Below are 16,259 nucleotides of genomic sequence, written 5' to 3'. Positions count from 1 at the left end.
CCAGGTGTCTGATGGCTGAAGCCACTGATTCTTCTCTGGGGGGAACAGAGGCATGGGAAAGGGAGGCATTCCCGGGGGACGCAGACGCATAGGGAGCAGAAGCGATTCTAAAATCAGGGCCTGGAGCAGACTGCCCTCATGAGAAGGAGCACTGTGTTTGACCTGTGGTGCAGAGAGATACACAGATCAGGGAAGAAACAAAGGTCACATAGCGAGTTAGTGGTCAAAGCACGGGCTGGGACTGAGAAGTCCCAATTTCCTGTCGGGATGCACTGTTGTGGCCTCTTGGAGGGACGAAGAACTGGGGGCAGAGGTGGAGTGAGATTCAGTTCACAGTTGCCCACGCCCGCACCCTGCCTGGCTCCCACTCCCTTAGCCCTTCCTCTGCAGTGTGCCACAGTTGCCTACCTTCATCCCCACCCCATCTTCCATCTCATCACCTCATCTCAGGTGTCTTGGTGACACCTGAGGCTCATCCTTTGTTTAAACTTCTGCAGTGACTCTTGTGGAACCTCAGAATAAAAGCCATGCTCCCTCAGGCCTGCAGGCCTTCATGGCTGGCCCCTGGCTCCCTTTCCAACCTCAGAGGCCTCAGCCATTCCTTTCCCTCTGTTCAAGCACACCACGCTCTCTCTAGCCTCTAAATTTTTGCAAATGCCATTCCCTGTGCCGCAAACACTGTTCCCACTTGCTTGGTGCATAACCTTTCACCCTCAGGTCTCAGTTGACAAGTTTCTTCTCCAGAGAAGCGTTTGTCTCCCTGAACGAGAGTCCCGCCTGTGCAGCCCATTGCTCCCTGTCCCTTTCATTGTGCTCAATGATTCAATACTATTAATGTTTGTTTTCCTTGGTGTTTGCTTTTGAGCCCTAGGAGGGTAGGTGGACAGGGCGCACAATTGGTGCTCAATTAACTTCTGTAGACATGGATGGGTGGTGAGAGAGTTAGAGTAAGAGGACCCATCTGAGACCTACTGTGTGCCCTCAAACAGGTTCTTGTCCTCTCTGGACCCTAGGAGCCAGTGAGCCCAATGAAAAAGAAATATGTGGTTTTCCAGGGCGCTGCTGTTGTGGTGATCTTTGAAACATCTCTGTGTGCCAGAAGGACACAACCCAGTCCCTGTGGTCCTGGGGCACTGAAATGGAGACCAGCCAGGGGTTTGGAGTGAGGCCCAGTGAGTCGTGTCTTGAAACCCTCATTTCCTGGGATCCCTGAAAGCCTCGATGGCTGTAGTCTAGTTAAATAAGAGGAGTCCTAGGGATCCTGAGTGGATAGTAACCCAAGGTCCCCAAAAGTTCCTTTGCCCACTGTGGTGGCTACCAAATAAATGTCCAGAAGTTTTGGAAATTCCTACTCTGCCTCTCTGGCTCTCCATCTGCAAGCACAAGGACCTGGCTTCTCTGCTCCTATTGTACAGGGCAGAAGGATGCTGAGCTGGGGGCCAAGGGACCTGTGTTTCAGGGCCACCTTCTCTGTGAACCTTACGCAAGCCCCCTCCATTCTCTGGGCCTCAGTCACCATGCCTGTACAATGGACAACTCTCAGGTCCTCCTGGCCCTGGCAGCCAAGATGACTGTCGATGCCTGGGACATGTGTGCTGCTTCCCCACACCCCACCCCTGCCTGGGGAGCCGGGAGCTGCTCCGGGAGCGTGGGAGAGCCAGATGTGGTGGCCGCTGGCTCAGCCTGTGTGAGTGCTGAGCTGGCCCACTGGGAATGCTCCCCCTGGAGCTCCCTTTCCGGCCCCTGACCCCCATCCGACTGAGAGCCGCTGCTTCCGGCTCTGACAGGCGTGGGTGGGGTCTTAGGAGGGGGGTCTGCTCATCCTGGTTCCCTCCTTCAGGGAAGAGCATGCGTCCAGACAAAAGCCTGGCTGCAGCCCCAGCCTGTGGCTGACACTGCACGGCATGAAGCCTGGCACAGTCGCTTCCATCACTGACCTCGGCCATGTCGGCCCTAACGTGACATGAGCAGGCTGGACAGGCTTCCCTCAGGCACTGACCACGTGGGGACAGCACCTCCCCACACACCTGAGGATCAGCTGCCTTGGTGGAGCCCTCTCATTCTTGCTCTAGGGCTTGCACAAAACACCGTGCACACGGCTCCCTCAGGCCTGTCCACCCCTGCCAGGTGTGCACATGTGTCTGCTTGAACACTTGAAAGTACTGAGGCTCAGCGAATTCGGAGACTTGGTTGTTGCACAGCTAGAAGTTGGCAGAGCTGGGCTCAAACTGCCTACATCAGAGCTCAGGGTCTTAACCCTTGAGGGTGCCGCCATGCCAGGGGAAAGGAAGCGGAGTCCTAAGGCCCAGAGCCCCTCTGCATGATGTCTCAGTCACCCCAGCAGGACTCCCCACACTGAGTCCACACTCCCAGCTGAGTCCAACCTTTCCTGGGACAGGCGTGTCTGAGGCTGGACCTGGCTCCCGGTATCTGGGTAGTTGAGAGAGTGCTCACGGCCTATTCTGCTCCCAGTGGGGCTGGGGGCCCTGTTGACCTCCCCAGCATGATGTTACTATACTGCCCAGGTACCCTGTCCATTGCCCACCGTTTCAGAGCACTCAAGGGGACTCTGAGGCCCAGAGGCATGCTGCGATGGGAGGCTGCCTGCAGAAGGGAAGCTCCATGTTGCAGGGACCACACTTTGGACACTGCACTAGGCCTTCCAGGGACAGTACAAATCTTAAGAATTTCTTAAATGCTCTTAAGAATCTGTCCTTGGGCTGGGGCTGTAGCGCAGTGGCAGAGGGCTTGCTTAGCATGAGTGAGGCACTGGGTTCGATCCTCAGCACCACATAAAAATGAACAAATAAAATCTATTTGGGGGGATGTGGCTCAAGCGGTAGCGCGCTCGCCTGGCATGCGTGCGGCCAGGGTTCGATCCTCAGCACCACATACCAACAAAGATGTTGTGTCCGCCGAGAACTAAAAAATAAAATATTAAAAATTCTCTCTCGCTCTCTCTCTCTCTCTCTCTCCTCTCTCACTCTCTTTGAAAAAAAAAATCTATTTGGTATTCTGTCCATCTACAACTACAAAAAAATTAAAGAAAAAAAAAAAAGAATCTGTCCTTAAATTAACCCAGTTTTCCAGAGGAAGAAACAGAGGCTCAAGCATTTAAATGACTTGCACAAGGTCATACAGCTTGAACCTGGAGAAGCTGGGATTTGAACCCAGGCTTTTCTCTGGCTCCAGAAACTGCCCTCAGTCATGACATTTCTGTCTCAGCATCCCGGCCTTAGTGAGCACTCTGTGGTATTCTGTGGAGCTCTGCATCTCCCACCCACATCTCAGAGGAGAGGAGGAGGAACAGCCCTGGTGCCCACCAAGGGTTAATGGTGGTAGGGGCTAAGTGTTTCCAGATGGGCCAGTCGGATGGCTGGGCTGGCCGGAAACCGGCGGCAGCCAACTTCCCCAGGGAGCTACCATCAACCACCCCCTCCCCTCTGTGCTGCATCTCTGGCCCCCAGCTGTCCCCTGCCCTGGGGTCCACCAGCCTCTTCTTCCTAGCCAGAGTCTAACTCTAAGAGAGTTTGCAGACAGATCATCCCAAAGGCCTCCCATAATAGCAAGCCCTGCCTGTTATGGACAGATGGGGAAACCAAGGCTCAAGCAGAACAAGAGACCAAGGTCTTTCAACAAGGCCTTGCTCCAGAATAGCTTCCTTAGGAAATAAGGGGTGGAAACTCCTCTTTGCTTCCCCAAAGCTATCCTGGTTGCAGCAATTGGTCCAAGGGTTTGGAGGTAAGCAGACAAGGACGCTAGGAGGAGAGTTATACATTTCTTCTCTTTCTGCTCCTTCCTCCCTTCCCCACTCTTCTTTCCTTCCCCCTCCTCTGTTCTTCTCTTTCTTTTTGCAATCTAGGGAACTGAGCTCAGAGAATTGTAAATTTCCAATGCAATCTTTGGGCACAAGAATCCTGTGCAAGTCTGACCCTGTGGTCTGTGGGATCACCCCATGTTCCCCTCTGACCACCAAACCCTGGACCAGGTCCCCTTTCCTGGGTGACTCATTACCCTACCCATGGCCTGATCCAGTCTGAGAGCCCCTCTCCCATGTGGTCCAGCTCAGATGCTCTGCTGGGCAATTTCTACTGGGATAAAACCAAGAAGTGATTGCAAGATAAACTACTGTGGCTGGCATGGAATCTCAGCTCAAGGGAATCTCAGCTCTGCTCTGTGAACAGGGGCCTGGATGGGACTGGGGAGGAACAGGGGGCAGGCAGAAGTGCAGAGGGCAGAGAGGAAGGAGGGCAGAGCCAGGGTCTACGTGTGTGAATTGGGACTCCTTCTTTTCCCCTCTGGGACTCAGTTTCCCCATATGTACGTAATAGGGGCAGGAGGTGACTTAGCTCTATCCTTTAAGTCCCTTTAAGATGATGCTCTTGGCTGTGAGGCCTGGGAGTCTGCAACCAGAGACATCTAATCGGAGGAGGGGAGGGTATAAGAAAAGAACCAGCCGGGAGCCTGAGGTTTGGCAGCCCTGCGGGGGAAGGAGGGTAAGGATGGAAAAGGAGCATAACAGATACTCAGAATGTCTTGTTGAGTGACTGAAAGCAAGAGCCACAGGGTAACCCAGGAAGATGGCAGAGCTGGAGCGCCTGACTGTGCTGGGGTGTGGGTCTTAGGATGACCTGCATCCCTTCCACCCTGTGATGCACCAGGTCTGCTTCTTCTGTTGTTCTGTGAGCTCAGGAAGGTCTTGGGGTGTCTCTGGGCCTCAGTTTCCTTGCTATAAACAGGGCAAATAATCCCTTCCTGGTTCCAGGGTCTTTGAGATGCTGAAGGGAATATGCCTGAAGATCTGGGGAAACGTGATGACCTTGGGCAAGTTGTTCTCTCTGTGCCAGTTCTCTGGATTCTTCTAAAGAGTGACTGATCATCTTGGAGGGTGTTTCTACCTCTTCCAAGTCCCCTCTTCTCAGAAATGCACCTCAGTTAGCTGTCCCTCTGAGTGCACTCTCAGCCCCTGTCCTCTAGCTGGGTACTGCTTGCCTAGTGGCCTTGTCTTGCGCTGTATCCCCCCACCCAACACTGTTTAGCACACAGTGAGAGCTCAGTATGCTTGTTCAATGAATGAACGTCCCCTGAAGCAGCCATGTACAGCATCAGAGCTTCCTTTACAGATGGGGAAACTGAGGCACAGAGAAAGGGCACTCCCAGGTGCCCTTGCCATCGCAAGGGGAGGCTGCCACCAGAGGCAGGCACCAGGCAGTGAAGCTGGGCTACTCTTTAATAAAAGTGACTCAGTGGCTGGCGTGGGCTGCGGAATTTCTAAACATCCCCTCACATCCTGAGAGAGCAGGCGACGGGAGGGAGCAAGCAGAGGGAAAAGAGGAAGAAAAACAAGAAACTTGGGGAAAAAGAAAGAGGGAGAAAAAAAAAAAGCCTGAAATTGAAAACAGACGCACGCGTCCACCCTCCCGGCCCCACCGCCCCCCTTCTCCCAGCTGGGCCAATCAGAGGCGGCCCTGCAGCCTTTCCCCCAAAGTGGGGGGGCAGGGAAGCCCACAGTGGTGAGAACTCAGGGGGCTGCCCGCGGTGGCAGTCCCTGCCCACCTAGCTGGGACCCTAGATCGTTCTGTAAGCAACTTGGAGCCAGAGAGGAGGAGACCAACAGGGAGGAGAGAGCCAGGCCCCTCAGACCAGCCACCCGGCAGCAGCCTGTGCCCAGCGGACACCGCCGCCGGCCAGACTCAGGGCGGCCCCTCCTGGCAACTCTGCTCCTCCCTAAGGATGCTTTGGGAGTGAGGCGAGGCCGCCCGCTCCTCACCCGTGCAGCACCCCCTCCCGCTCTCCTGCGTCTCAGGGAGCTTGCAAGGCTCCTGCCTGCCCTTCAACCCAGCTGTTGCCCATCTCAGGTCCAGCAAAGTCTTTCTGATACCTGGGAGAGGGCAGTAAGGCGGACTTCCTGGAGGGGGTGACAGCCCACAGCCTGGGACCCTGCCCACAACAGAAGCCATGAGCAGAGAGGTAAGTGAGGGAGAGGGGAGACCCCCAACCCCATGCCCTGTCCCCTTGTCCCAGCCAGTGCCTCTTTGGGTAGATAAAAAAGAATGGAAAATATTTTTAACAAAACCAGATGGGCAGAGGCTGGGTGGCTGCGGGCGATGTCAGGGCTAGAGGAGTCAGGTCTCTCCTCCCCACCCGAGGCAGGCGATGCTGCCCCCTGCCCTCTTCAAGACAACAGCCCCCAGAGACTCTGGATGCCCAGCAGGGCCTCTGATGTCCATCACAGTCTATGGTGTGTGTGTGAGTGTGAGGGAACAGAGAGGGGCAGGGGTGGGGAATTGGGAGGTGGCACTCAGGATACCTAGAAAGAGACTTAGAAAGGTACGGGGACCTCAGGGACTAGTCTCTGTCCCTTGGCCCAAGCTTTGATCCTAAGAATTAGCCTGGCTCTAGGCCAGTCAGCCGCCAGGCAACCTTTGGGGATTTAAATGGATTTGCAAATTTTCCAGATTCCTAAGTCGTCCTTCTAAAGCCCCAGCCGCTGGGAAAGTTCTGAGTCTGAAGGGGCCTCAGCAACTGGCCTAGCGCAGGCCCAGCAGTCCTGACCCAGCTGTCAGATCTGGAGGCTCCTCTTTGAAGAAGGGCAGCCTCTCACTCTCTTCCTCCTTCTGGACTCTGCCCCTTCTCAGATCCATCATAAAACAGGGGTCGGACAGGCCACCTCCCTGCCCAGAGCCCATCTGTGGCTCTCCAATGCCTGTAGGAAGCCCCACCTCCTAACAGTGGCTGCTACTGATTGACACTTACTGCATGCCAGGCCTGTGCCCAGTACTCTGAGAATATCTCCTGTGATGCTCACCAGAGCAGGGACTGTATTTCCTCTGCTCTACACATGAGCAGCCACGCAGCAGCACACAACTGTAGCCACACAGCTAGTAAGTGGCAGACCCTGAGGAGACAGGAACCTTCTCCTACCCTGTTACTCCAATCAGGCTATCTATTGATTGATTGATTGATTGTTCTAGGGGTTGAACTTGGGGCTCGCACTCTACGACTGAGCTACCTTCCCAGTCATTTGTAATTTTTATTTGGATCTTGCTAAGTTGCCCAAGCTGGCCTAGAACTTGAGATCCTCCCGCCTCAGCCTTCTGAGTAGCTGGGATGACAGGTGTGTGCCGCTACACCCAGCTCAGTCAGATCCCGGACCATTCAGAAGGAATTGGCACTAACCTGTCTGCGGGCATCTGCCCTCCTCCTCCTCCCCCAAGGCCCTGCTGCTCCACCTCTTCCCGGCAGCATTCCTGGTTCCTCCAGGGCCCTGCCCTGCACTTGGAGCTGGAGCCTGGTTGCTGTTTATATCCTGTTTGCACATCAGCTTTTTCAGACTCCAGGTTTGGCTGTCCTGTGTCCCTAGTAACCTTCTGGTCAGGCCTCCTGCCTTCCTTCCAGAGTTATCAGGTAGCTTCTCCAGATGGCATTTCTTTATCACAAGCAGGAAGGAGTGTCTCTGCCGGCCTCTGCCACCCCCAGAATTCACAGAGGGCTCTAACAAATGTTCTGAGGTCACACAGTCCTGCCCTATCTCCAGGCAGGAGACCCTAAAGCCACAACAGCATTGGGGGACCTATCAACAGCACCCACCACAAAGCCTGTACCACACCTACCTTAGAATCCTCATAGCAAGGCTCTGAAATTGGTGGCTACTACACCCATTTTTTCAGATGAGAAAACTGAGGTTTAGAGAGGTTAAATGATTTTCCAGGTCATTCAGTGAGAAGAGTTGGTTTGTCTGAACCCAAAGGCTTAACCCCAGCGCAGTGCAGGGAGCCCCTGGTCAGCAGGTAGTCCTTCACGCTCCCCAGAGGCCGCCCCTGGCTTCAGCACCTGCCCCGGCTCAAAGTGCAGCCTCTGGTCTGACTGCTGCAAGGTCTGCCCAGTCCCTGGCTTGGTTCTGAGAGAAGAAGGAGGCATCTGGTCGGACAGCAGTTATCAGGCAGCCCTCCCTCCTCTGTGGGAGAAGAGCTGGGCTGGTAATTGCCCACAGATGTGGGCAGGCAGCAGCAAGCACTGTGCATTCCGAGTCAGGAGCCCGGGGCTCACCCTGGCTCAACTGACATCCTCGGAGTAGTCTGCCCCAAACCCCTGTGTCCCCTCTCTGGCTGCTTTCCTATCTGGGAGGTAGTGGACACTGCCAATGAATACCAATAAGCTTGGGCTCCAGATGATTGTGCCCTTACCTCATTTGGCTTCTGGCTGAATGGGTGACCATGGGCCAGTGCTTTGCCTCTTTGGGCCTCAGTTTCCTCCTCTGTGAGCAACAGGGAAGTTTGTGGGCTCCAGGTGGTCACAGCGTAGGTGAGGTGCTTCACCCAGTTCCTGCACTTTGTGGGATGGTCCTGGGGCTGCTGACAAGAGAGGGCTGCTCTCTCCGCCTCCTGCACACGACTGCTTGGCTATGTTAAGGATGGTAGCCCACAATGACCCCTGCTCATAGAACAGACTGGACACCATGTACACTCTGAAGGCTTGCTTTGTCCTCTTGGTACCTTATGCAGTACCTGGGACCGCTTCAGGGCCATAGGAAGGGACTCTGGGTGTTTTGCTCAGGACAGGCTATGAAGTATGTTGGAGAGGGAGGGAGGAATGAGGGGACCCCTAGACAGCCCTGAGTCCCCCTCCATTTCCTACAGATGCTTCAGAACCATGTGGGCAGTGGGTCTTTGGGATGAAGTTGTTTTTACAGTCCTCCCTATCAGGGGCGAGGGGAGGGAGGGTCAAGGGTCTCCATCTCTTCTAAGGGTCAGAGCTTTGACAGCTAGAGTGCAGTGTACGCAGGAGGAGCCAGCTACATGCATTTTAATTGTGTTTGTGACCATTACCTCACAGGTCACCGCTGTGTTCCTCAGCACTTACTTAGAACATGCCTGGCAATTAGTAAGCTCATAATTAATATTTGCTGGACTAATTTGATTATTATAACGACCTCTGGGAGTCAATATAAACACTCTCCATTTTACTGATGAAGAAATGCCCAGAAAAGTTAAGTCAATTACCCAGAAACACACAGCTCAGAAGTGGAGGAGCAGGGATTTGCGTGTAAACATTTCTGACTCTAGAAACTTGTGACACGAGGCTGGGTGGGGCTCTGGACCGGGCATAGACTCTGAGGACCCGCCTTAGCTGTGGGGGCCCCCTCAGCATTCCACTGGGGGTCATCAACCCTGGAAGGCCATGTGACCTTGGGCAAGTCGGTCCCTCTCTGGGCCTCAGTCTTCTCATAAGTCAAACAAGGAGCATGACCCAGACCATCACCAAGCTCCCTCCCAGCCCCAGAACAATTCCAGGATTCTAAGCCACGCTGGCCCGGATCAGCAGCAGCACAAGCTCCGCAGTGTATGCGGAGATCATGCATATTTAACTTCAAAATGAAAGGGTTTTTTTTCCCCTTACCCTTTGTCTACACATTACAGAAAGAGGTCAGGATCAATGGCCACTAATGGAAAATCCTAACCTGCAATACGAGGAGGAACTTTCTAACAATTGCAGGGGCCCCTTAATGCATTTGGTTTCCCAGAGAGCTTGGAGGACATGTTCCTGCAGAGTCCACATGCTCGTTTCCCTGGGACACTAAGAGCCACAGAAGTCTGGGAGGTAGGCCTGTTAGAGGCTAGGTGGATGACCTTTAGGGTCAGTGGACTCCAGGAGGTGACAGCATGGGTGCGGTGCTCAGCCCAGCTCCTGCACTTGGTGGAGTGGTCCTGGGGCTACTGACAAACCCCATCGGCCCACATTTCAAGAGAAAGTAAGGCTTTAACCCAAATCGGTTATGGGCTCCAGAGGTGACAGAAGGAGTGGACACAGAGACCCAGCCCTGTTGGGAGTAGGTGTGGAACTGACACAATTTTTGCTTCCAGTGCACAAGTCCACTTCGTGTCCCTCTCTAGCCTTCAGGTTCAGAGCATCCAGAAAAGAATGTCCTGAACCCCCAACCCTCGCTCCAGTGCTCCACCCACTCAGGGGCTTTCTGGGGTACCCCGCCCCAGCCTGGTGCAGGACTTTGAAAATCAAAGTGTACTGCTTTCACTGCATTAATACCCTCGCTTCTCCTGCTTCCGATCAGGCTGTTTGATGTCTCAGGTGCCCGAACCTTTCATCTGCGGGAGGTACGAGCTCCTCCGCCCTATGATGGAGAGGGCTGTCCCTTGGGAAGGCCAGAGGGTCAGGAAGTTCCTGAATGTCAAAGAGATGAAAAGGACTTTTGGGGTCACGTGGTTTGACTTCCCTGGGTCCAGGAAGGAGAAGGGATGCGCTACAGGCCGTGTAGGCCGAGGATGATGGCCAAGCCTGGGTCCTATCTTCCCTTTGCTGTATCGTCACCACCCCCTAAAGACCTAATATGTCGTCCAGTGCTCAGCTTCTGGTCTCCCTGGGGGAAGTTAAGGGATCGATTTGGACTGAAGGGAAGTAAAGCCATCTTGACGAAGGTTGGGAACCCCCGTGGGGTAGTTTTCTGGGCCAGGAACCGTTGGTCACATCACTTCTCCATTCTGGCCAGGGTTTCCTCTTAAAGAGGAGGGAGGGCAAGGGAGAAGTGCAAGGGCTCCAGGGGTCCAGCCAACTTTGCCTTCAGCTCCCAAGAGTCCCTTCCAGACTCTCAGGGCTGCTTTACCACACTCTGTTGCTTACTTCTCTTTCCTGGAAAGTGAACCCTCAAGAGCTGTGATCCCACCTGCGTCTGAGCCTAAGTGGACATGGAGGGGCAGAGAATTCCAGTCCTCCCTGGAGGGACAGGGCTCTCTATAAACACGTCACAGGAGCCTGGCCTCTCTTAACCCAGGGCACTGGACTTGAGGTAAAGGATTAGCCTTGACCCCATGGACTGTGGGCGACTCCATCTGGCCTGTACTGGGTTCCTTATCAACTGCCAGCCCGAGATCCATCTGCTGAATGCATAGTGCAGCCGTGGGTAGAGAAGGAGAGGCACTGGGAGATGGCTGGATGGAGGGATGGACAGACGGACAGATGGTTTTCACTTTCGTCCAGGGAGCAGGGTGACTTCATGAGCATTCAGCTTCATCAGGGCCCCATGTTTAGAAGAACGTGCACTTGGTTTAAGGCTCAGCGGTCACTGTCTTGTCATTCTTAATATTTTTCAACCAGGATGCTTGTTTTTTTTGTTTTTTTTTTTTTTTTTTGCACTTGCCCCGGAAGTAATGTAGTTGGTCTTGCCAGGGGCTTCAGGCTGGGTTTGTGGGGCCTCATCCTGGGAATTGGCCTCCCTGACTCCCTGCCCCTATCCCAATCCATAGCCTCCCACAAAATGCCAACCCACTTATGTCACTGTCCTGAGGGGGGCTCCCCACCCCCATAGTGCTTGGTGTTACAGCTTGATCCCAGTAGAGGCTAGGTGCCCACCATTATCACCAATGCCCTGAAAAGTTGGCTTCACAGTGTCTCCAGGGCAAAGCCAAAATCCTCACCTAGCACCCCAAACCTTTCCCAAAGGTTAGCTTCCTTCCCTGCCCCTCATCTACCTCTTTGCTGAAGAACCCCAATCTCTGGTCTAACTGATCTCTCTACCAAATTCTCTCAGATGCCCAACCACTCCTGCCTCCCTGGACTGCTCACACGGAGTCCTATGTTACGCCCCACACTGGCATCATCTGCCAAACAGCTCAACTGAACCCTAGAGGCCTAGCTCAAGGCCATCTCCCTCAGGAAGCCCTACTCTCTTTCTCTACTGAACTAATTAGACAATTGCTGTAGTATTTACTGAGCACCTATTATGTGTTGAGGGCTCTTTGTCATCTCTACTCCTCACAGCAGTGGAAAAGGAGGTCTCTTATGCCATCTTGTAGGAAACTGAGACTCAGAGAAGTTAAACTCAGGAAGTCACACAGGAACAAGACAGAAGAACTAGACTTAGGCCCAGGAGACTAGACCTGCTGCTCCCAGCCTGGCTGAGCTCCCGTGCCATTTTTCTGCCCTGGGTGGCATCAGGCAGAGTCCATTAGATTCAAGGTCCCATGTGTCTGTTCTGCCTCAATCAGCCTGTCCCATTTCCTTCACCACTGCCTGCCCATCCCAGTTTCCCAGCCTAGTGAATCCTGGGTTAGTAGGGGCAGCTGAGGCCCCTGGCCTGAGGTCTAGAAGAGCCCATTCTACACAGCCATTTGATCACCCATGCTCTGTAAGCATCTATTGAGCACCTACTGTAGGCTTAATCTCATATTAGGAACATGGAGCTATCTCAGATAATTGTTAGGTATATTTCCTGATTTGTGGGGAATCAAATCGAGGGACTAAGACAAAGGTATAGGAAAGTTGGCAGACAGTGGACTGAGAGTCCTCAAATCTGGCTTCTGGTCCTAGGCTGGCCACCGAGTGTGTCCTTCCTTGCTGAACTAGGAAGTGAACTAGTGAACGAGTTCCCAGTGAACTAGGAAGGGATGCTGCTGCCAACGTCAATACAAACAGCAGCTACCCCTTCCTGAGAGCCCCTCTGGGAGAGTTTTCCTGGGCCATCTCATGTGTCACATGCATGCCTTGTTGGTGAGCCTGGCCTGGTGGGGTCTCAGCGGTGTGCTGACTAAGTGAATGACTGATTCTCCCGTGAGCGAATGAATAAGAAGAAGATGGCCTCGGGCTTTGCAGAGGGCGGTGGGCCAGGCCCCGTCCTGCACATTTGCTTGTATTAACTCCATCAAGAGCCTTGACAGCTCAAAGGCAAGTCAGAGACGGAGTCTCAGAGAGGCTAAGGAACAGTGAGTGGGAGAATCAGAGGGTGAAGACTGAAGAAGGGGGTAGGAGAAGAGATGCGGAGAAAGCGAGAGGTCACCGAGACGTGGAAGTTTCCCTTCCTCCTGCTCGGCGGCCTGGGAGGGCTCTGAGGGGAATCTCAATGTTCCATAATTGGCACCGACTAATGGCAGGTTTCCTCATTAGCCAGCTACCCCTGCCTGATTTGCAGGCTCTGGTCTGGTGGGGGAAGGCTGCGTGCTGGTGGGTCAGTATGAGTAGGCCCCGGGGCCAGCCTGCCCCCTGGCCACTTGGCTCTGAGAAAGCATTCTATTTGTGGCCCCCAGCCCGGCTCATGGCTGATCCCAGGCTGGCAGCAGCCCGAGGAACAGAAGGTTTGCTTGTCTGCGCCTGCCGCACCCCCCTCCCCGCCTCAGCCTGGGACCCCTCTCGGGGGCTCCTTTGGCTGCCAGGGCCTGGTGCTCTCTGTTGCCATGGCACCAGCCGGAGATGAGGCTCTGGAGGGTAGGGGGGCAGGGAGGGCAGCCAAGGGATGGTGAAGGCTGCAACTCTGCAGCCCCAGAGGCCTGGAGCTCAGAGTGGGGCAGAGGGGTGCTGGGGCCTCAGGGGCAGCCTGTGGCAGAGCTGACTGCCTGGAAGCTCCACCTCAGATGCCCTAGGGACAGGGATGATAGAGGCTGTCGTCCACAAGGACCCCTCTCCTCAACCCTATACGCTTACCTTTTGCAGAAGGATTCTGATTTCTCGCCCTATGTTGGCTTCTAAATTACTGGGCAACCTGAAGCAGGACCCCTGGACACACTGCCCCTCAGTGAGGGCAGGAACAAGCCCCTGCTGTGGGAGATCCTCCTGTCCATGGGGGCCTGGCTTCTATACAGACCTTGTCAGGGTGAGCTCCATGTGGGAATGTTTCTCTGTGGATGGAGTTTTCTCTGGCAGGTGATGGGTAGTCTCGCTTTTTGGGGTAGATTCATTTTTTGTTGTTGTTGTTGTTGTTGTTTGGGGGGGAGTGTACAGGGATTGAACTCAGAGGCACTGAACCACTAAGCCACATCCACAGCCATATTTTTTATTTTGAGACAGAGTCTCAATAAGTTGCTTAGGGCCTTGCTAAGTTGATGAGGCTGACTTTGAACTTGCCATCCTCCTGCCTCAGTCTCCGAAACCTCTGGGATTACAGGTGTGCACCACCGTGCTTGGCTTGCATTCAGTTTTAGGCTCAGACCCACCTCAGTTGCTCATAGTTCCTCTGCTTGTTGGACAAGTGACTTGGTTCCCCTCTAAGGGATGTTATAAGGATGAAATAAAATCCCTAGATCATCCCATTTAGCAGACTGCCTGCTCCAAATTAATAGGGGCTTTTGTTTGTTTTCAGATTGGGGAGTATTAGAAGAGTGAGTGGAAAGAAAGATAACCTGGGATAAGGGTAGAGAAGCTGGGGGACAGAAACAGGACCAAGAGGTAGAAGACACAAGAAAACAGATTGTGCTCAGTGAAATAAAAACATTCTCTGACAGTCTGATCTCTGAGGACCTGAGCTGCCCCAGAATGGAGGGGGCCAATTGGTGAGGTAGTGAGATCCCTTTCAGGGGAGGTGTGCAATTGCAGAGAGGGTGGGCAGACACGACTAGGGCTATGCATGGCCCCTTCCATCCCTAAAATTGTAGGTCTCTATGAAAAATGTAGCATAGTTTCCTCCTCTAACTATCAGCTTCCCTCAGCTCAAAAAGAGTGTGAAGGAATGAAAGAAATCCAGAGACAGGGTGAAAGAACAGGCTGGCGACTGCTTAAACATGTCTCCCTCTGGCTGGCTGGTTGTCCCCTCTGCTGGGCTCCGGTTCATCGGGTCCTGCCTGAGAGAGGTGGTCACGTAGGTGTTGAGCCTGTGTGCTGGGTGGTCAGTCTGCTCAGGATTGAACACTGGAGCCATTATGGCAGGCTCGGTGATCTTGGGCAAGTGATATGATCTCTCTGGGCCTCAGTTTCCTCATCTCTAAGTCAAGGAAGCAGCACCATGCCATGGGATTGTTTTGAGGATTAAGTGAGATAATTCACACAGAGTTTAGCCCAGGTGATGGGTGATAAGTCCTAAGTCAGAGGTAGCTATTATTCTTCTTGTTATTTTCAAGGCCATTTAAGTCCCTATTTCTTTTGAAAGGCCTAATGAGGCAGGGCCCAAAGGAGCTTCAGGAGACTGGGCAGGGCCAGGTCCTATGGCCCAGAGCAGATCAGGGCTGTGGGGGCTCAGCAGGGGAAGCCTGTAAGGCGCCTGTAGGAGACAGGAAGTGCTTGCTGGGCAGGCAGGCAGCAGGCAGGGGCAGGCAGGGGCCTCTCTCCCTCTCTGACCTCCTTCCCAGGCTGGTTCCCAGCCTGCACAGGGACCCGGGCTCCCTCCCTTGGGCCCCCAGAGGCCACGAGGCACACACTGAGCGCTTTCCCACGCACCGTTCCAAGTAGCCGCCAGCATCCTCCCTGCCCCCAGCACACACTTGGATGGGTGAGGGGGTGTGCGCCGCAGCAGGGGGCTCGGCTGGGGGACCAGTCTGTTCTTTATCAGCCGAGCTCCGTTCCAGACAGATGTTTTATTTTATTTTGGACTTCCAGAAAATAGGTCATTTCTTTCCACTGTGTCCCTGGGGAGGCCTCCCAGGAGAGGAGCACAGAATGAGTGACTTGGGCCCTGGGGAGCTGGGAGGGCACCGCCTTCTCTTGGGTCATGACAGACTATGGCAGGGCCAGGGCCTGATGGCTCCTACAGGAGGGGCTATGAAGCAGGCCTTTACCCTAGAGCCGCAGAGGCTCTAGGGAGCGAGAGTGTTCCTCTGGCTGGAGTGTGAGTTCAGGTGGGTGCGGGCAGGTTGGAAGTGAGGGGCCAGCAAGGAGTGCTCAGAGTAGCCAGGTCTGTGCTGGGGGAATCGAAATGGAGGTCCATGAAACCCACCCTGTGCTTCTATCCACGGGGAGCTCCACAGCTAGAGCCCATGAAAGCCCCAACCTGGTCATTTGTGCTGTTTTGTTCAGGGGTGCTGTTAGGAAGGCCCCGGGTCTAAAAGCAGCATGGCATAGAGTTACACTTGGGGGTCAGCCCCCGTAACTGTGGTTTGAGCTGGGTTGCTCACTCACTTTGGCCCTCAGTGTGGTCCTGAGGCTTGGGGAGACCCACTGTGTAGGGGTGGCACGCTGAGCCGTCTTCAACAGATAAAAGAGGAGCACAGGATGGAGGAGGGCAGTTGGGAGCCTCCCTTTCTTACCAGGTTTCTCCCTGACACTTGTAATTAGGTCCCCATGCTCCGGACCCCGCCATCCTCCCTGCCTCCCAGGACGGGGCTCACTGACCCATACTGCAAGACCACACCCACGTCTCAGCCCTTTGGGGAAGGCCACATGGGCCAGACTTTCTGCCAAGTCCAGGCTGTGCTGCTGTCACCCTCATCTTCTTCAGCTGCTGGCAGAGGACTTACTCCCTGGCTCCGGAGTGAGTCCCACACGCTCCCAGGCCTAAGACTGGCTGCCTTCTCTGAGCTGAGTCATGACATCCTGGCTGGGGCCCC

General features: G+C 54.3%; 1 protein-coding gene across 1 annotated transcript in view; it reads left to right on the top strand.

The window, feature by feature from the left end:
* The first annotated feature begins 5,532 nt into the window (after positions 1-5,532).
* Pdgfrb (platelet derived growth factor receptor beta) overlaps positions 5,533-16,259 on the top strand; it is a 37,493-nt gene continuing 26,766 nt past the window's right edge. The window contains exon 1 of the mRNA XM_077801097.1: positions 5,533-5,970. Coding sequence (XP_077657223.1) covers positions 5,959-5,970 — 12 coding nt within the window. The 5' untranslated portion in view covers positions 5,533-5,958. The remainder of the gene's footprint in view (positions 5,971-16,259) is intronic.

The sequence above is a fragment of the Urocitellus parryii genome, chromosome 1, assembly GCF_045843805.1.
Source record: "Urocitellus parryii isolate mUroPar1 chromosome 1, mUroPar1.hap1, whole genome shotgun sequence".
NCBI classification, from domain to species: domain Eukaryota; kingdom Metazoa; phylum Chordata; class Mammalia; order Rodentia; family Sciuridae; genus Urocitellus; species Urocitellus parryii.
The sequence above is the reverse complement of the archived record's forward strand: the minus strand, read 5'-3'. Positions and strand labels throughout refer to the sequence as shown.